The sequence below is a fragment of the Oncorhynchus kisutch genome, linkage group LG20 (genome assembly GCF_002021735.2).
Source record: "Oncorhynchus kisutch isolate 150728-3 linkage group LG20, Okis_V2, whole genome shotgun sequence".
NCBI lineage: Eukaryota > Metazoa > Chordata > Actinopteri > Salmoniformes > Salmonidae > Oncorhynchus > Oncorhynchus kisutch.
In genome coordinates, this window is record NC_034193.2 from 48,551,420 (window position 1) to 48,572,526 (window position 21,107).

General features: G+C 41.7%; 2 protein-coding genes and 1 pseudogene across 4 annotated transcripts; 2 read left to right on the forward strand and 1 right to left on the reverse strand.

Moving 5' to 3' along the window:
* Positions 1-1,050: 1,050 nt before the first annotated feature.
* Positions 1,051-6,030, forward strand: LOC109883911 (fibroblast growth factor 8b). Its single transcript, XM_031799389.1, has 5 exons — positions 1,051-1,644; positions 1,769-1,805; positions 2,516-2,705; positions 4,813-4,919; positions 5,289-6,030. Exons 1-5 carry the CDS (start codon positions 1,586-1,588, stop codon positions 5,580-5,582), a joined length of 687 nt encoding a protein of 228 aa, XP_031655249.1. The 5' UTR covers positions 1,051-1,585; the 3' UTR covers positions 5,583-6,030.
* Positions 6,031-8,309: 2,279 nt separating this feature from the next.
* Positions 8,310-11,792, reverse strand: LOC109883914 (protein DPCD-like). Of its 3 annotated transcripts, XM_020475922.2 has the most exons (7): positions 11,673-11,792; positions 11,359-11,439; positions 11,108-11,232; positions 10,753-10,886; positions 10,282-10,384; positions 9,775-9,827; positions 8,310-8,820 (listed from the first exon to the last, which is right to left on the reverse strand). In XM_020475922.2, the coding sequence occupies exons 1-6, from the start codon at positions 11,734-11,736 to the stop codon at positions 9,777-9,779; spliced, it is 558 nt and encodes a 185-aa protein (XP_020331511.1). In that variant the 5' UTR covers positions 11,737-11,792; the 3' UTR covers positions 8,310-8,820; positions 9,775-9,776. The 3 variants fall into 3 exon arrangements, with proteins under 3 accessions (XP_020331511.1, XP_031655250.1, XP_031655251.1); XM_031799390.1 differs by lacking the exon at positions 9,775-9,827; XM_031799391.1 differs by lacking the exon at positions 9,775-9,827 and having other exon boundaries at positions 11,359-11,409; positions 11,673-11,762.
* Positions 11,793-11,980: 188 nt separating this feature from the next.
* On the forward strand, positions 11,981-19,194 carry LOC109883912 (DNA polymerase lambda-like; annotated as a pseudogene).
* The last annotated feature ends 1,913 nt before the right edge of the window (positions 19,195-21,107 follow it).

Genomic DNA, 21,107 nt, shown 5'->3' on the forward strand with positions numbered 1-21,107 from the left:
CTATGAAATCAGCTGCCAGATTTAAAAAGCAGGGATCCAAAAGATCAGGACCTGCAGGCTTTCTCTGATCTAAGGATTTCAGGGCTTTATGTACCACCTGCACTGAGAATGGCAAAAAGCTCAAAGTTTGACCAGCTCTCACTGGTTCATCCACACAGGGTTGTACAGAGACAGAGGACACTGGTTCATCCACACAGGGTTGTACAGAGACAGAGGACACTGAATCAAACATTCTACCAGATGATACAACGTACTCATTGAAACAATTCAGCATTTCAGTTTTGTCATATATAGCAACAGAGTCCTTCAAAACACCTCTAACCTCCAGTATGAAACATCCACTAACCTCTAGTATGAATTAACCACTAACCTCCAGTATGAAACAACCACTAACCTGCAGTAGGGAAAGAGGTTAATGTAGCTGTATATTTTCTTAAGTAGATTCCAGGGAGCAGAGGCTTTGTTTCCTTGCTATTCTCTTGTGTGATGCAGTAGGGCCAATATCTACATTATATTAATATTTGTATTTAACCTTTATTCGTGGTTTATTGGAAATTAATTAGTTGATTGATTAGTTGACAAATAATTGTTCATGTTTTATCTATCAAGAATTGAGCTGAAACATTCATGTTTGATAACTTGTGAAATCGGGAACAATCCCAACACTGGAAGTAGCCTATTAAGGCACAAAGCCTAGTCAATTAATGTGCCTGATATTTGTTTAATACCTCAACATGGTCAGGTGTCAATCAATACATGCCACTTTCAGTCCTCCTCATCCTGTTACTATCTCCCACCAAAGGCTCCGCCTGCTCTCTGCAAGGATATTGCCTTTCTCGCAAGTGAATGTATTTCAATGTTGAGGGCAGGAGCCGCTGTATTCTGAAGTAAACGGGACCACAAGAAACACACGTGTGGGAGGTTGACATTGGAGCCCCGCTATACCGACCATCTAACAGCGTTTCTTTGAGAGGCAAACATCACCAGTGGCTGTAAATACATAGAACTATACATTTTGCTACCATTTTAAATTAATATCTATGCAAGATTCGCCTTTTTATTTTTGATTGAATGGACATGCATCTCCTCACTGTCGCGCGTAAAATATGCATACAAATAGGCTAATCTCCATGCGCGTAATAATTCCATCCCACCAGTGCATACGGATGTATTACAATTCCACGAAAGCAACCGGGATATACATTATCTCTAGTAAGCAACATCAAAGAAGACCTTGAATTCTGCAGAGGAGGGATGATTGACACGAGGGGGAATTGACCGACGTGTGGAATAACGGTGGTCGCTTGATCACAGTGCGATCTCTATCCTTGGGACTTGTAATTCTGGATGCCCCCCTGAACGTCTTTAAATCGTCCCGGAACGTTTTATTGTGAATACTGTCAATGAGTGAATGTGAATCCTACCTGGAACATTGGACCGAACCTTCAGTTGTTTCTGGATCTCCATCGTCGGGCTATCATTTTATAAGCTGTAACAGAAGGGAGATAAAATCCAGGCTGAAATTCCCGCTGGGAAGGACTGTTATTTCCCAGAGAACTCATGTGGAATTGGAATAGTGGAATTCATGAAGAAATATTTGACTTATTTCAATATGAGGCTTAGAACATCGAGATTAGGCTGCTTGTGAGTTATTATACTACTGAACTGAACTGAAGATTTAAGGAATTGGCTATATAGGCCTATAGAGTTACTTGACATATTTGGAAATGTATATGAAACATAAATATGATTTTTTTTTATGTTTCAGGTTACTTCAGTTCTTAGCGCTGTGTTTTTACACACAGGTACGAACTTGCATGCATTTGTATGAAGTTTGCAGCGCAATGGGCATACAATAACATTTCATAGCCCCTTAAAAAGATTTCAGTCCATCAATGCAACTAATTATATCCATTTACAAGCGTTTTTATTCTTATTGATATTAATCCAATTCGTTTGCATATCTGCAATAAAAGTGTAATAACAATGAAAACATTTTATTATGAGCCCTAAGCAGTTGGCAACAAGTCAAACATCTTGAAAAGACGTAAAAGCGAGCCTAAAAGGTAATTGTTAAAACATATGCGGATGGCGTATGGCTGAATTGAAAAATAATCGTTAAGGGATATAGCTAAGGGAGATGGGGGTGAAAGATCATTCGTGGTAAAACAACCTATCATAGGCATGTCATCTCGAGTGAGGACAGCGGACTCGCTGCGTGCATCTCCCCAAACACTCACCGTGCAAGGGCACTTTTTCTTTTCTAAAAACCATGTGCCCGCAATTCCCTTTGAAATGCCTATAGCCTAAGCCCATATGAAAAGCATATGATTGGTGTTCATTGAAATATATATGTTTTAGTTGGAAAATAACTTGATCTGCTTCTCATTCATTTAGACTGAACATCAATTCGCATTAATTATCAGTTCGGCTATTCTCTCATTGATGCTTTAATTTGTTACTTCAATGTTTTTATTCATGCATTTATTTTGTATGTGTTTTTCTTGTTTGATAGAACACAGTGCAGTCCCACTCCCCACCTCCTAATTTCAAGCACCATGTGAACGAGCAGTGCCGGTTGTCTGACCGGATGAGCCGCCGGTTGATTCGGACCTACCAGCTCTACAGCCGGACCAGCGGCAAACATGTCCAGGTCCTGGGAAATAAGAAAGTGAATGCCATGGGCGACGACGGAGCTGTGCACGGTAAGAAACGAATAAATCACGCCTAGCACCAAATGGGTGCCTTCAGGTAGACCTAGGCATTTTCGTAATAATTGAAGGATTTAACAGGCTTATTCCAGATTTTGAAATGACCTAAATCTATTTATGGACACGTCAATTTACAAGTCATGTAAGCCTATTGGAGAAGAAACGTAGGTATATTATGAAAATATTACCATTTAAAAAGCAAATAGTTGCATTTAGCATGAAGAAGTTTAGGTTTGAGTAGGAGGCGGGAGGGAGAAAATTAATTCGAAATGGATTCTATAGTATTGTTCTGGACTGGGATTCTCGGAAGAAACCCACTCAGAATATCTGGTAAACACATCAGAACTCGTCTTACTTTCTACCTTCTTAAACAGTTACTGAGTAGCTTACCCTCTCAGAAGCGGTTGAAAGAAAGACATATGACTTGCAATTTTCATAACCTTGAGACGCCCTATTTTTTTACCCAAAGTTATTTGAGGCGAATGCGTTTTTGTTTAATTCTGTCCCCACTATATGCTTAAACATACCAAAAAAAAGTACGACATTTTTACATTAGATTTAGTGGTTTAAAATATCAGTGACTGATTGACATTTGCCACGAGAATTACAACAATTTGATACATGTCATTGATAAATCAGAATTGTTTTAACTCACTTATCCAGAGTGGTGCTGAATGGCCCTTATACACAATGCATTGTTTTTGGAAGGGTTTGCGTAAACTGCAAGTGGAATAATTAGCACAACATTTCTCAGGGCAACCGCATCGCACTGTTTCATCCACATGAAGTTAAAAATGTGTATTTCTCAACAGTGGTGGTCTAGACGTATTCATAGGCCTCCTATGCACTATTTGAAAAAAAGTGCTATCGAGACCCTTAAAAGGTTATTCGGCTGTCCCCATTGGAGAACCCTTTTTGGTTGCAGATTGAATCCTTTCGGGTTCCATGTAGAACCCTTTCTACAGAGGTTTCTAGATGTAACCCAAAATGGTTCTACCTGGACCCAAAAGGGCGTATCCTATGGGGACAGTTAAAGAACCATTTTAGAACATTTTTTTTCTTAGAGTATAGCCTATGGACAAAGTGTACAATATAGACAGCTGTTTTGATTAAATCTATGCTAGTTTGGGATTTTTTTCTCCCCACAAGGAAAACATTGTCTGACATTTAAAGGGAGCAAATTCCTGTCACCAAATTATTTTTTTGGTCTGTCTAGCCATCTTTCCACCACAACCATCTATTTCTCCCTAAGCCTGCTGCCTGCTTTTTGGAGTGTCATTTAATGAGGAATTTTCATTGCTTTACAACTCAATGTATGACTCGGTTTATAAAGAGCGGTGGAGTCAGCATCTTCATTTGATCCCCTCTTTCCTCTCTCTGTTCTTCTTTCTTCATCTCCCTCAAACACACACACACACACACATCTCGCCTTGGCTCGAGCGTGCATGTCCTAAGTGGGTGTCACTCTTGTAGCAGGCCCAAATCTGACCACTGCTCGGTGCTTTTGTGGCTGTGTCGCTGACCGCTATGTTCTCTCACTCCCTCGTTCCTCCCCATCATCTAAGTGGAGCGTAGCGCGGCATTTTATAGCCGTTCAATGACAATGGCTCAGTGCGAAGTCAAAGCCACTTGCTGCTATTCTAAAAGACTTGTTTTTTTTTGCCAATGTTTCGAATTTAATTGATGTTTGAATGTTTTGCCATATACAATACTTGTCTCCCCGCTGCATGCAAGATTGATGCCATGATAACGAGTAGAGGAACTCTGCTAAAGTCATTATAATATAATACATAACTTAAGGTTATTAGATCGAGGTTAAATGTAGTCGTCTGAACCAGTCATGACAATAACTTCACACCCTTTCTGATGTCATCACGTCAATACTACTGGGCCGGCATAGTCTCACAGTCTTCAAGTTCAATTTAGTCTCAAATGATACCGCTATTGGATTCTTTTTCACAAAGGTTTTAGCTCAAAGTTACGAATGTATGCATATCGTGTTCACAAAATAGAATAACCTCATAAGCTTGAGAATCATTGTGCATTGTATCTGAGCTGAATAAAGTTAATTAAGAATATGATGTGTTTTGTGTTTTTCTAGCCAAACTTGTGGTGGAGACGGACACGTTTGGTAGTCGTATTCGGATCAAAGGGGCAAAGACGGGCTACTACATCTGCATGAACAAGACGGGGAAATTGATTGGCAAGGTAAACATTAGATTTATTTATTAATCCTTTATTTAGGGAAGTCACATTGAAATGTACATCTCTTTTCATGTGAGCCCTGGAGGTTGGTTGAGTTCAATAAATTCGGTCATAATTTTGACTGTGACCATGAGTACAAAGTTTCAGGGAAAAGTTATGTCTGTCCTGTGTAAGGCTCCTCACTTGAGTTATGACCAGAAAAGCCCTTGTAGGGAGTTGGGACATGATTTGGAAAGAAACTTGAAGGATTGATAGGACATTTACTTGTCAAAACAATATTTTAACATCCTCAGAGACTGACCCCCTAAATCATTCCGTCATTCTGTCTTTCACCCTCACCCTCACACCCACCCCCTCCTCTCTCTCTAACAGCGGAAGGGTCGCGGCAAAGACTGCATCTTCACAGAGATCGTTCTGGAGAACAACTACACTGCTCTCCAGAACGCTAAATATGAGGGCTGGTACATGGCCTTCACACGTAAAGGAAGGCCCCGCAAGGCCTCCAGGACCAAGCAACACCAGAGGGAGGCCCACTTCATGAAACGCCAGCCCAAGGGCCACCTCCTGGGTGACACCCAGCCCTTTGATGTCCTCCCCCTCCCTGTGGTCCCCTTCCACCCCCGGAGGACTAAACATACCCATCACCACAGCTCAGGGGCCCACTGAGGAAAGAACAGACGAAGAAGAGGAAGCATAGGGAGGGAGGGGAACACACCAAACTAAAATACCACTACCACATTTCTGCTCCTTGCAAGGACTCCTTTTGTTATGTTTTATACCTGATTGTGTCTAAAACAATGAGTAGACTATCTAATCTGCTACGTCAGACCGAGGTTTATTCGTAGGAAATAGTTTTTATAACCAGAGGACGATTTTAGTGCTCAAGCACTCAATGAGATTTGAATGAATGAAAGGACATCTTGGGCTTAGTGATAACCCTACACAGCTATAAAGAGAGGATGTTATGAGAGAGAAATAATGAATACACATTACATGGCAGCTATCTTTGGATCACCATGTGGTTGCATCAACTAAATAACAGTGAATACATGTAAAACACATTATTTAGCATTTAGGAGGCCATTTTCGTTCATCTGTTTTCTACATATATGAATATATTTTTAATTGGAAGATTTGTAAAATACGTTTAAATGATGGAAATATTTATTGTAGAGTGTGTATTAAAATCACAAAATAAGTTTGTGTTAATGCGCCGTTTCTAACCATTTTTATAGCTGGGTCACTTTGGGGTCCCAAAAGGTTCTAACGTTTCCTAAAAAACTGGAGACCCAGATAACTGATGGGCAATATCTGTGACAGGCTACTGCAATTCAATGTGCTCAGCAAGTGAGACTTGGGCCTGAATAGTTGGGGCTATGCATTAAAAGCAGATGAGGTCAGCCCACAATTTTGTTTCGAGACAAAGGTTACCACCATGTAGATGCATTTCTCACGATCACACACCGTAACCCTGTGATCAAATGGGCCCTTTGTGGCCCTCATATAAAAGGACATGTGATACAATAGTGGGTTCGAATAATAACACGAGGAGGGGTCAGTTATCAAAAAGAAGCTAGTCTCACAGGGAGGAGGGAGGGAGGGAGAGAAAGCGAAAGAGCACCAGGGCTCAGTGTGGCAAAATGTGGCACCGGCTGAAAGAGGGGGAATGGCTGGGAAGAGGCGTTCGGGAATGAAAGGACGTGGCAGAAAGAAACCCTCCTCTCTTTCCCAGGAGCAACTGAGCATGACCGGCAGAGGCCAAATGACAGAAGAATGAAGAATGAAGAAGACCCGGACGGCCTGGTTGCACCACAGAATCAGATGACGGGGAAGAAGACCGGGTCGGCCTGGCTGCACAACAGAATCAGAGCAGACCCTCTCTCTCGCTCTATTCCCTTCCTCTCTCTTTCTCACTGTTTGAAGTCTGGATGTCCTATTGGTTGTTTGCTAAAGGTCGGATTCTAAATATGAGGAATGGTTTTTCAGTATAGCTAAGCGCCAAGCACCAGCCAGCTTTGAGGGCTTGCAAACAAATGAACAACTAAAAGCTGTGATCAAAAAGGTTCCATAAATCTGACAGGATAAAAACTGAACTTTTAGTGTTATTATTGTTACTCCTGTTATTGTTATTGAGAAAGGAATGGCTATCCTCATGGCTACTAGGACACGTCGTGCACTTTAATTGAAGCATTATCCTGCTCTGCCAAATGAGAAAAGACAGCAGTGTACGCAAATCAGCCTCCAAATGGTCGTTTCATTCCGTGTCCAAGATTTGATTTGGACAACACAAAGTCAAAGCAATCCAACAGCAACTCTTGATTTGAGAAATTAGTTGAGAATTTATTTCTCAGATCTTATGCTTTGGTTGGATCTGGTTCCCAAATCCCATGACATATCTCCTCCCCTTTAGGAAGTACGCAAAGCACAATAGTGAGTGACCTGTGGTTTAGTCGCTGTGTTTAGCCCTTGTACTGCTCACTTGGTTAGGCACATAGAGTCCCAGAAATGCAAGGAATCACCACTAGGTTAGAGGAATCTATATTTAAATGGAATTGTTTCTTTTTTTTTTGCAGCATTGTTTTCTTTTCACGCAGCATCTACGTTTTGTTTTGAACTGCTCTAGGTCAGCTGCTATGGCAATAACACATTGTGTTAATAAGTAAATCAGTAAAACTTCACTTCAGTTTTCGTTTCATTCAATCAAACTTTGATGGTCAAACGTCAGTCGTATTAGCTTAGTCAGATATGTCTTGATACTCATCTCCCTAGTGTTTGATGGTCAAAGTTAGCAAGCATTCAGTCAGATAACATTTCTCATTGTGGCTCACCGTGGTACTCGAGTTACAAAAGAGACTACAACCTTTTCCCACTTTGCAGTAATTCAGTACTACTGTCATGCAAGAAACCTATATTTACAAAGAAGCATACGACTCGTTCACTTCCCAGTAATATAGTGCTTCTGTCATCCAAGCTCCATACCTATCCTTGGCTATCCCCAGTCTTGGGGTTTGCGAGAGGACTTGTTGGAGGACTCTGGGCCAGTAAAGTCACCCCCTGGAGGACTGGGCGAGGCTCAGGGGACCAGTAAGACCTGCTAGTACTGGCTAGCTCGGCCATAATGGCTTTCAGGGTGGCCTACTCTGGGCTGCACAATCATGAGCATAAGGGTAATCAGTTAACACAAATGGGACGTGCTTGTAAGGGCGACCCCGTCGAGAAAAGTGTGTGTGTGTTTGTGTGTGTGAAAAGAATAGGGAAAAGGCATTGTGTGTTAAAGTGTTTTACAAGGGAAGGAGACCAAGAATTGTGGGAGGGGGATGAACTCTCTGCGTTTGGACTATTTTAACAACTAATAGTTTGCATAGTTGAGGGAAAGGAGAGATATAGAGACAGTTAACAATGTTATGGAATTGTATTAATCTTCAAAGGACAACATCACGTAATAAACCCAATAAGTGTTCGTATCTCGACAACAACAATTCAGAACTTTTTACAGAGCAGCAGTGACATTTCTCAAATACCTTTTTGACAGAACACTTGTAAGTGTTCCATCAAAAACTAACATGTTTAAACAAGTAACTATGTTTGTAATTCACTGTCTCAATCACACATCCCCCCCCGCCCCGACCGCAATAAACACAATGGAAAGTATGGACAAGGCACTGTGCAAAAATGTTCCAATAGTGGAATCCCATTGAGAACCAGAAATCAGAGTAGAAAACATACAGGATAATGCATCACCAGTGCAAATCAAAAACGACTTGTTTGAGTGACACCCCCTCAGATCCACACTGGGACTTCATTGTGTTTTGCAGTCGACGTCCCCTTCATTGGTTCCCTTCAGTTTCTTCACCTCCCGGAGTAGCTCGTGCTCAAGGGTTAATATCTCCTTGGGCTTCTTGTACTTGAAAGGAAAGGCAGAATTTGTCCTTACCTCTACAGAAACCCATTTCCCTTCCATGTACATCCTGTATTGTAATGTTTGACCTAAAGTGGAATAACACAGAGGCTTCTTATTCCCTATATAGTTCCCTCTGTCCCACAGTCACCCATGTAGTAGTGGATGACAGTATGGACTGTGACAGGGCTCTCAGGCTGCTCAAAGTGGACAGGTTGCCCTCTGGAGTTTATCTGTTGAAGTGCACCTGGCTTATGCATCAGTGAGCAGAGACTGCTGGATACAGCAGTCTACAGCCTACTCAACCCAGACAAAGACATCGAAACTACAAAGGACGGTGTCAAAGAAGACATACTCAACAAAATCCCACTCCCAGCCACACAGGACATGAAGCAGCCAATCTCTGATTAAACAAAACCAGATGAGTCGACAGAGACTGTAGGTTGACGACCACATAACCATGAACCCTGTCACAGCATAATAGCTTATTCTGGCCCTAATCATACACTTCATTACTTCATGTATCCATAGGTCCAAGACACTAAAGATGACTTCAAAGACGAATATGGCGTCTCCCAGAGCGATCTGGAGGCTCTGATCAGTGGCTTGCACCCCAAGGACGAGACCCCCAGTAATGCCACTGCCACCTCAGACCCCCAACAGAAGCCTCTCTCAGGGAAGTGGGTGTGTGCCCAGTCCTCCCAGTCCAAGGTTGACAACCACAACAAGCACATCACAGATAAACTGGAGGTGCTGGCCAAGGCCTACACGCACCAGGGGGACAGATGGAGAGCATTGGGCTACTCCAAAGCCGTCAACCCCCTCAAGAGCTACCACAAGCCTATCACGTCCTATGAGGTAGGTTATTTAGTCCCATATCTGCATAGTTGGTGATTATGGTCGGCCATTTTGTATTTGTGTCGGCATAATTCATTGCTGAAAGGCAGAATATGTCATTACCTCTACAGAAACCCATTTCTCTTCCACGTACATCTTGTAGTGTAATGTTTGACCTAAAGTGGGATAACAGAGGCTTCTTATTCCCTATATAGTGCACTACTTTCGACCAGAGTCGGGCTCAAAAGTAGTGCAATATATAGGGAATAGGGTGCCAATTTTAACAAACACAAGGAATAAGAAATCGAATAGTACAGAGAAACCGATTATGATAGGTATACACATAAAGTAACGGTCAATCTCTTCATCAGATACTTAGTAGGCTATCCTAATGTTTGTTCTAAGTAATTCAATGATTCCCTTGAGTTTATAGGCGTGTTCTGATACAAGTGAGATGAATACAAAAATAGAGTTTCAATCTAGTCTCCAGTATCAACTTATAGTTTGCCTATCAGTCTCTGTATATTGTATATAAGACTTGCAGTGTAAAATCACCCAAGGTGGGATTTGAGAAGTACTGTAGTTGGTTTGTTAGTTGTTGTTGTTGTTGTTGTTGTCAGGAGTACTTACACTGACAATTAACGTGTTATTGGCATGGGTGAAGTTGAGCGCGGAACTATCCAATGGCAGCTGGCTTCGGTCCAGATCAGGAACATTAAACTTCTTGTAGTACCTGCAAAGGATAACACACCGCAGTGAGAAAAGGGTTTCTTGAAGGCAAGAGATCAATATTTTTGTCAACAGTGCCACCTATAGGAGAGCCAGCCTCACTTACATATGAGGAACTGGAACTAACACTGACAAAGAAAATAAAATAAAATATAGGAGGCCTTCTCCATTGTGAAGATGTTACAACTGTATAAATTATATAGACTTTGAATGTGGTATCACTTTTCAGGGACCTGTAGTTAACAATATTTGAAGTGATATAGGCCTAGCAGTTTATCGGTAGATTTCTAAGGAGGGGAAACATATCAACTGTATGCATAACTATTACAGCATTTGGGCATGAGAGTGGAATAGAGGCTATTTAGATGTTACTTTTTGTTATTTGTTCGTATGATGCAGCATCGTTGATCAGGCTCCACTGAAATGTTGTAGACCTCTTTGGGGTACGGAAGGTTCCGGACTCTCCACAGGAAACTGGTCTTTGTGTCTTTGCGCATAAATACAGGCTGAGGAAATACAACAGAGCATTGTACTGTTAAATGCATACGGTTTGATTGACGATTAATTTAATAGTGAAATGATGAAAATGAAGTTAATTCCAGGATCGTAAAAGTATTAGTTGACACATTTGGACGAGTACTGTTGGTGATAGTGAACGAGAATCAATTAGCAATTTAGATCATGGCCTGAAACATAACAGATGTAAATATTGTATAATACAACTCACGTTTGAACAGTTTTCCTTGATAACATCTGATTCCAAACAGGCTACAGTAGATGGGACTGGCTCTCCAACTTCTATCTCCCATGGTCCCTGTCCCTTCAAGGTGCTTTTCGAACGCCACTTTCGTACTGCAAAGTAAGAATACATGTAAGTAACAACAGCTGAGAGTGGAAATAATATAATGCACAGGAAGCAATGTAGCTAATGCAGGATACTTTTTTTTGAAGATGTTGTCTAATCTGAAACAAGCTTACCAATGAGCTCATCTGTTGTCAAGTCATATTCTTCTGCCATTTCTTTCCCATCTGTAAAGAGATAGTGTATATTCCTTTTCCCTGGAAAGAGGTTTGCAAAGCACCAATAGAAATGCATTTAAATGTGAACTAGCTAGCTGTCATCTTTGCTAAACAGATTTGCTAGGCAAAGTGAAGGTTAGTGGTAGTTCGCAGCTAATCCTAGCGAGCTTATAATGGACACTGAAGTCTTACTAGATGAATGTACGGGTAAATGTTGTGATACAAAACACAATAATGATGATAACTTGTCTGCATCTCTCTGTTTCACTCACCATCATGTATTAAAGCGGTTTTCGTGGATGCTTTTAGGAGAGCTGTCCAGCTCTGCACAGCCATATTGCAAAAAACGGACACTTCCTAAACATCACGTGTAGCCACGGCAACGGAGGTCATCGTGAAACGTTTAATTATTTTTTCCTTTTTTTAAACTCCATAATCTGTCCAAAACATGTTTACATTTACTCAATAAATAATACATAATTTTTTACAATATTTTCTCGAAAAATATGTAACTTTGTCGTGCAAGAACTAAAAATAGGTATATAACGTACCGGAAGTTTAATTATTTTTAAACCATCTGCATTGTCACATTGGTTTGTGTTTTGGTCGTCCAAAGGGGTAAAACACATGTATTTTCAAGAGTTTATCGACCAATGATAGTAAATTAGTTTAATAAATATATAACGTAACATATTTCAGTGGAGTGAGTGAATCCCAGCTGTTCAAAACAGTTAAATGCCGTTGTTGTTGTCTGCTTGCTAGCTAACTTAGCTAGTCAGCTAAAGTTAGCTAGCTAGCCAGTGTCAGCTGTCACATTCTGTTCTATATTTTTCAAAGCTCCCCTTTCCCTGGCGAAATGTCTGTCTACGGAATTATGAAAGCTTTCCCCAAAGTGAAGAGAGCAGGGGCACGTGAGGGAAAGGATGCCCCCCCACCAAAGAGGAAGTCTGATGAAACTGTACCTGTTACAGGTGTGGGCCGTGTTTGAGAGCATCAAATTCGTAATGCATTTTGGACAAATTGTGACTGATTGACAGATCTACAAATAATAATTTGTAGATTTTATAACGGTAGATCAGTCAGCAGTCGATGTTGAAGAAGCCCTGTGTGTGTAAAACTACTTTTTCACAATCCCATTTCAGGGAGTGCTTTCCAGGGCGTCACCGTACACATATTACCAGCCTGCATCGGGAGCGTCAGATCTTCCAGAAACAGATTGTCCAGAATGGAGGCCAAACGGAGAGTTTCCTCTGTCCCACAGTCACCCATGTAGTAGTGGATGACAGTATGGACTGTGACAGGGCTCTCAGGCTGCTCAAAGTGGACAGGTTGCCCTCTGGAGTTTATCTGTTGAAGTGCACCTGGCTTATGCATCAGTGAGCAGAGACTGCTGGATACAGCAGACTACAGCCTACTCGACCCAGACAAAGACATGGAAACTACAAAGGACGGTGTCAAAGAAGACGTACTCAACAAAATCCCACTCCCAGCCACACAGGACATGAAGCAGCCAATCTCTGATGAAACAAAACCAGATGAGTCGACAGAGACTGTAGGTTGACGACCACGACCACCACCATTAACCCTGTCACAGCATGATAGCTTATCATACACTTCATTACTTCATGTATCCATAGGTCCAAGACACTAAAGATGACTTCAAAGACGAATATGGCGTCTCCCAGAGCGATCTGGAGGCTCTGATCAGTGGCTTGCACCCCAAGGACGAGACCCCCAGTACTGCCACTGCCCCCTCAGACCCCCAACAGAAGCCTCTCTCAGGGAAGTGGGTGTGTGCCCAGTCCTCCCAGTCCAAGGTTGACAACCACAACAAGCACATCACCGATAAACTGGAGGTGCTGGCCAAGGCCTACACGCACCATGGGGAAAGATGGAGAGCACTGGGCTACTCCAAACCCGTCAACCCCCTCACGTCCTATGAGGTAGGTTATTTAGTCCCATATCTGTATAGTTGGTGATTATGGTCAGCCATTTTGTATTTGTGTCAGCATAATTCATTGCTGTCTCCCTATTTGCACAATTGCAAACATTGTGAAATGTGGTTGATAGGTTGGTTGGTTGGTTTACGCAACTGCATCGCTGTTATTGACAAGATGGATGCATAAATCGTGTATTGATGGATGCATGAATTGATTGCTGCTGGTTCAATTTCAGGTGTCCTGAAAGGAGTCCTTAAAGGCCCAGTGCAGTAAAAATTGTGTTTTTACTGTATTTTGTATCATAATGTACAACAGCTGATGAAGTCATTGAGGAAATGCTTCCTTTTAAATCAATGAACGCTGCATGTTACGTCAAGCTCAAGAATCAACTTCATTCTATCTTGTGAATTGAAATAATGAGAAATAGTTGATTATTGTTGCATATGGCCTCAGCTATACACCGGTTATTTTACATAGATTTATGAAGTTACGAAGCTGCTACTACTAGTTAGCTAGCAACTTGTAAAATTAGAGGATAATTTAGTACAACCACTAGTACCTGCAAAAAAACTGAGCAAAAGCTATTGTACTTGCATTGCATAATCAGTTAATATGGTATAGTACAGTAGGAAAAATAGAATACAGACACTCCCGCTCTGCTCCTCTCCTCTCTCAAAACAACGTGCTCTGTGTAGCAAGTAAAACGTCACATTGATGAGATGCTGATGGAAAAGCAACTTGACGTGTATAGTGGAGTTAGTGTGACTGTGATCAATGTTATTTCCTGATAGTTGCTTCATTTGTTGAAAACACAATCTACACAGGACCTTCTAATCAGCATGTTTTGCATGATTTTTTTTTAAAAACAAGGTTGTGCTGCTGAGTACCGGCAGGGGAGGCCTGGAGGAGGGTAGTTCTTTGCGTTTTATAACACCTGTAAGTGCCATTTCTTGCAATATAAATACAAAAATCATAGTAATTAAAGTAGCAAATATGCTGGCACAGCTCCTCTTCCATTCTTTGGGGAAAAACCTGGGTTGAGTTTCAGCTTGGTAAATTAGTTAGTAGACCAGTAACATAGTTCCAAACCTCTCTGCCAAAAACAGCTAGTTTTCTGTTTTTCCCTCCCCACTGTGACAGTTGTTGCTAAATTCTTGTTTCAGAAAATTAGTTTTTTGCTTAAACGCTATTTTTGTTTATTTCTGACCATTTGAATGGAAAACTATTACAGTAAAGTACATCATTTTCTATCCAGAAAGATTTTATATTAGTATAAAATGGCTGCAGTGGGCCCTTTAACTCCTTGTAATTGACTAAACCATACCTGTCAAATTTCAGGAGGCCTGTAAGATCCAGGGCATTGGCAAGAAATGGCTGACAAGGTCATGGAGAGTGGGCACCTCCGTAAGATAGATCACTTGGGAGAGTGATTGGCCACAACCAAATAATTGGACTCAAACACTACGACGACTTTCTGGACCGGATGCCTAGAGAAGAGGCAGCCGCCATTGAAGAAACGGTAACACATCTCCCTCTTATTGTCTCAAGCACCCAAATTAAAGGTCAATCAATGTTAAAATGTAACCTTCAAACATTATATTAGTTATAGACTAAACAGGCCTCTTCTTCTCACTTCATCTAGTGGGGTTAAGAGAGTTTCTTTAGAAAAGTGTCTCCAGTGCAGTACTCTAACCCCCTTGCGAACAAGAGATCTTGTAAAGTGAAATGCTACGGGACCTCAAAGCCAAGTTCAGATGTTTTAAGTTTGCCTTGGCCCCTAAGCAGACTGTCAGTCCAGTCCTCCTAGCCTGGTCTGTGTGTGATGGAGAAAGCAGACATACCACTCTCTGTCAGAGTCCTGCCGGCCGCATCCCAAAGGGGGGGAACTCACTCTTAGAAACTTGGCGCATCATATGTCAGCAGATACCAGGGCTGTGTTTCATTCCAGAAAGGTGTTTCCTCCCCCTCTGCCTCCGTTCACTCCCTTTCATGGATCTGAGATAACTGGGTGGGTGTAAAGCAAGAACTCATCTAGATTACGCCCATAAAGGTAGAGGACTCATCATGGATATACCCCGTTTTAGCATGGGCTTCCACCACTTTAAAGTAGTCAACTGCGTGGGGAGTCCTGTGAGTTGGGAGCAATCAGCCAATGAAGAAGAAAATTGACTACTTTAAAATGGAGATAGCTCCATGCTGTCGCATGTATAATGGCACAGATACAAAGATGAGTCCTCTATCTAACTCTATGATTCCGCCTTATTGCTTTCACCAGTCCAGTCCTATCAGATCTGTGAATGGGAGGGAACATAATCGTGGAATGAATATGCGGCCCTGGTAACTGGGAGCACCGGGTACAAAGCCAGTTGTTTTCATATAGTATTACTTGGATTTCCTTGTTGCTTTCGTGGCTGCCAGATACAAAGTGCAGATTAGAAAGATGACTATAGCATGTGTCCTTTTGACTTGTGGCTTGTCAAAATAATAGGTAGTGTCGTCAAAATGTATCTGGCCTGCTTGAATACGGCAAATGCTTACCTGTTGACCGGCAAGGCTTTATGAAAATAGACCATTTTCTTTTCTAATTTCAAGTAGGTAATATAAATACAATTTGAGGACTTGTCTTGAAGATTCAACACGTGTACAACATGTTATTTTGAGTCCAAATATGAACAAGAAACAAACCAAACTTTCTGTTATAATGAAGGCCCCTGAGAGAACATTACTGGGGAAAACTTTGAAACATAGTCTAGAACCATAACCTTTCATGATAATACATTGTATGCAAAGTGGTCCTCCCCACCACTGGTCTGGGATCCAAGCTGAATTGCTCTTTTTCACAGTTGTTTTTTAACTGAGCCAATAGTGAAACACAATAGTGTATCAGAAAAACAATAGGGAAACAACTATTCAACTTGGATTCCCAGGCTACCCCCCACCACAGATTTGACTGTATTTCAGACAATCAAAATGTCCCTGTCCTGTTGTAAATGTATAGGTGAGATAGCCCCCACCATATATTGTATCCCAAACAGTAACATTTTTCACTGTATGTGAAACGAAGTTAATTCAGTGTGGTCTAGATTTGGGCGATTTTATGCTTAAATTGAATATTGTGATATTTGACATTGATGACATATGATGTGCAAGACTATACTCTAATTGAGCTTTACAAATCAAAACTATGCCGTTTTATCAGTTAGGTTGTATCAATATGTTGAAAATGTAGTCTAAATGAATGAATTAAGCCTTATTTATTTATTTATTTTGCCATACATTGAATATTTAATGAGAATGCGACTACAATATCGTAAATAAGCACAAACATGGCCCAGACTGGAATAATTCAGTCATTAACCCGGTTACACTTGTGGGAATTGGCCTATTTGGATTGGGCTAAATTGAAATGCTTTTTACAGAAGAAATATGAAAAGCACATGCATAACCATGGTAGCAATTGAAAGGGAACAGTTTGGAGATAATGTGAAAATTATTAGACCAAAGGTGAGCACACAACAGTTCACCTGACACAAGACTGATTCCAAACATTACGCTGTTGATTTTATGTGCATTTTACATTTACTGTACTTTTCACCGCATTTGTTGATAACGAAATCTGAAAATACTATGGAAACATTCTGTAACATGATAACACTATTCCTGACAAATGCAGGGTAAGTGCAACATAAGACAAAACAATTACAAGAGCTTGAGTGAGAGGACTAACTAGTGTCTCCAGTTGCCACACACCTATCCAAAGTGTGCACAGTTCCTAAGCAATTTCAATGCACTTTTATGAATCAAAGAAGTCTTCAACTGTAAGGTACTTAAGAAAAAATGTTTTTACCTCTCCTAGCTGTTACATTGAGAAACTAGAGCAAGCACACTTGTAGTTGTTTAGTTTAAAACACAACCTTGCATTCCCGCCATCACACAATTACTGTTGCTGTTTACACAATCCCAAAACAGTCTATCGTAAATCACAATCTGGGTCAGGTGGGCATGATTTGAAAGCTTGTTCTATTGGCAACATGACTAGCTAAGTTAGAAGTTAGGCTTTCACCAGGTCATTCAGAGAAACGGATTTGTAATTTTGGTGCGCATAGAAAGGAGTCATGAGTGCTTTCAGGTGGCAAATTATCTTCAGAATTACAAACAGGCTCATTCTGTTCAGAACAACCAAGGGTATGATGTCATGTAATCTTGTAACATCAAACATAGTGATCATAAACGCTGACACTGTATATGCCATGAGTTTTATGATTTGGAAATGTGAAGTGCACATTTGGACTCACGGGTGTTTGGCTTGTGTGACATCAAAGTGGTATTTATTATAATAATCCTCATCGTCTCATCTTTCAAAGTACATAGAGTCCTCTTAACTTACAGCATTTCCCTCACTAAGAGAACAAAAAAAAATCACTTTTTGCCCAAGTACTGGAAGAGATGTGGGGCAACTTCTTAACGCGCGCGGTGCTCGAGTTCAGAATGGCTGTCAGTCCAAACCCATACAGCTCTGTGAAGCGCAGAGCCTGAGCTCTGATGTCATGTATAGTTACTGTATAGCTACTACGTCCTAATTTAGGCACTTATAAGTGCCCAAATCTGCCATTTTCAACACCTATACGGGTATAGGTACGAGTGTAAAGGGCTACCAACTCAAAACAATTATTGGATATCGCAAACTGTAGTTGTGCATGTACAGTATCTATATGTGAAGGAGGCAGCCCTGTTATTCCATGACAAACGGTAACATATCCCTGTCCTTTTCTACTGTATAGGTGAAGGAGGCAGCTCAGTTCCTGGACCCTGGCCTGTTGGTCATGGCCTGTGGTTCGTACCGCCGGGGGAAGGACACGTGTGGAGATGTTGACGTCCTCATCTCTCACCCAGACGGGAAGTCCCATCTTTAGCAAAGTGTTACAGAGCCTCCACCAGAGCGGTAGGAGGACACGTCCAAATACAGGGCATTTGATTTATTAACTGTCGGTGAATTCTCAACCAATTATAGCTACATTAATAGTTTTTCTCTCTTGTATTGACAATTCATCTTCTTTCAACATGATATTATTCATCATTTATTTGTTCATTTAAAGTATTTAAGTGGGATAAGCTGAGAGCTGCATCATAATTCACTAGGCATGATCGTTTTGTGTTTTCTTTTTCAAAAAAATGTACTACAGTGTGCCCTAATGAATACGACCCAGTTCTTGTTCTTTTTTTTTTATTATTCAGGCTTCCTGACGGACGACCTAGTGAGCCATGAGGAGAGTGGCGCGCATAAGAAGTACATGGGTGTGTGTCGTCTGCCAGGACCTGACGTCATCGTGGTGCCCTACGGCGAGTTCGCCTGCTCCCTCATGTACTTCACCGGCTCGGCACATTTTAACCGCTCTATGAGGGCATTGGCCAAGACAAAACGCATGAGCCTATCAGAGCACTCATTGAACAGCGACATGTTGAGACAAGGAAGTTTGAAGGTGTATGGGGGGACATCACGACCCACGCTCACTGAGAAGGATATCTTTACCCATCTGGGAATATCCTTCAGGGAACCTCAGGAAAGAGACTGGTGATGTTAATATTTTTAACACTGGTGGTATGAGTCAATGCATAAGTTATATATTTTTACAGAAAAATTATGATGGTGATAGTGGTGAGGTGAAGATCATGCTTATGTATGCAGATTTCAGACAGTGTCATATCAACATGTCAACTGTGATTTTAGACTTGAATTGTATGCTAATCTCATATTACAGAAGGAAAATCACTTAAGATGCATGGTGACTGCTTGGTATGTTTTTATGAAGATAATGGTGATTACAGACATATTAAACACTACTTTTAACAATCACTTAGGTAATCCTTGTTTTTACAACTTTGTTGTTTATTATTGCTTTGTTACTACAGAGAATTGAATATTAAACCACTGTTCTTTTTCATTCATGCCTGTCCTCGCTCTCAAATATTATTGGCTGAGGTAAGAGCCAGCTGGCTCTTTTTGCTTCACCATAGGTCAGCCTGCAAAGTGACTGATGGTGAGCAACACATCTCAACACCCATCACGTTGCGCACATGGAACAAAAGATGTGACCGAACACGCCACACCCAGCCCAAACCAGAGTCCCCATTCGAAGGAACCGATGAGCGGATTTGATGATGCTGAGCTGCGGGACACTGGTTTATGGCCATTGACATTAACGGGCAAAAGTGGTGAGGGAGGAACGCCCTTCACAAATCCAACAGTAATCTGTGCTGCTCTATCATGTAGTCGACAAGGCAGCCTGGTCCAGAAACATACATCTCTTCCATAAAATACTGTATGTTTCGAATTTTTCAAACTAGTTTTCTTTGGTAAGGCAGATAAAGTGTTTTTAGCAAAAGCAATCACTTTTGCAACACTCATTGCTCCACGTGCTTAATTACATCACTTTTGTTCTGAGCTGACAGCCGCGTCCTCAGAGCATGCGCGGACCAGCTGGCTGGTGTGTTTCGGACATATTCAATCAAACCTTATCCCAGTCTGCTGTTCCCACATGCTTCGAGAGGGCCACCATTGCCCCTGTTCCCAAGAAAGCTATGGTAACTGAGCTAAACGACCACTGCCTCGTAGCACTCACTTCCGTCATCATGAAGTGCTTTGAGAGACTAGTCAAGGACCATATCACCTCCACCCTACCTGACACCCTAGACCCACTCCAATTTGCTTACCGCCCAAATAGGTCCACAGACGATGCAATCGCAACCACACTGCACACTGCCCTAACCCACAAGAGGAATACCTATATGAGAATGCTGTTCATCGACTACAGCTCAGCATTCAACACCATAGTACCCTCCAACCTCGTCATCAAGCTCGAGACCCTGGGTCTCGACCCCGCCCTGTGCAACTGGGTACTGGACATCCTGACGGGCTGCCCCCAGGTGGTGAGGGTAGGTAACATCTCCACCCAGTTGATCCTCAACACTGGGGCCCCACAAGGGTGCGTTCTGAGCCCTCTCCTGTACTTCCTGTTCACCCTCGACTGCGTGGCCATGCACGCCTCCAACTCAATCATCAAGTTTGCGGACGACACTACAGTGGTAGGCTTGATTACCAACCATGACGAGACGGCCTACAGGGAGGAGGTGAGGGCCCTCGGAGTGTGGTGTCAGGAAAATAACCTCACACTCAACCTCAACAAAACAAAGGAGATGATTGTGGGCTTCAGGAAACAGCAGAGGGAGCACCCCCCCATCCACATCGATGGGACAGTAGTGGAGAGGGTAGTAAGTTTTAAGTTCCTCGGTGTACACATCACGGACAAACTGAATTGGTCCACCTACACAGACAGCGTCGTGAAGAAGGCGCAGCAGCGCCTCTTCAACCTTGGAGCTGAAGAAATTTGGCTTGTACTCTATATCCTCTACTGCATCTTTATGTAATACATGTATCACTAGCCACTTTAAACTATGCCACTTTGTTTACATACCCTACATTACTCATCTCATATGTATATACTGTACTCGATACCATCTACTGCATCTTGCCTATGCCGTTCTGTACCATCACTCATTCATATATCTTTATGTACATATTCTTTATCCCTTTACACTTGTGTGTATAAGGTAGTAGTTTTGGAATTGTTAGGTTAGATTACTTGTTGGTTACTACTGCATTGTCGGAACTAGAAGCACAAGCATTTCGCTACACTCGCATTAACATCTGCTAACCATGTGTATGTGACAAATACATTTGATTTGATTTTGACTTTGCCATGGGCTTTG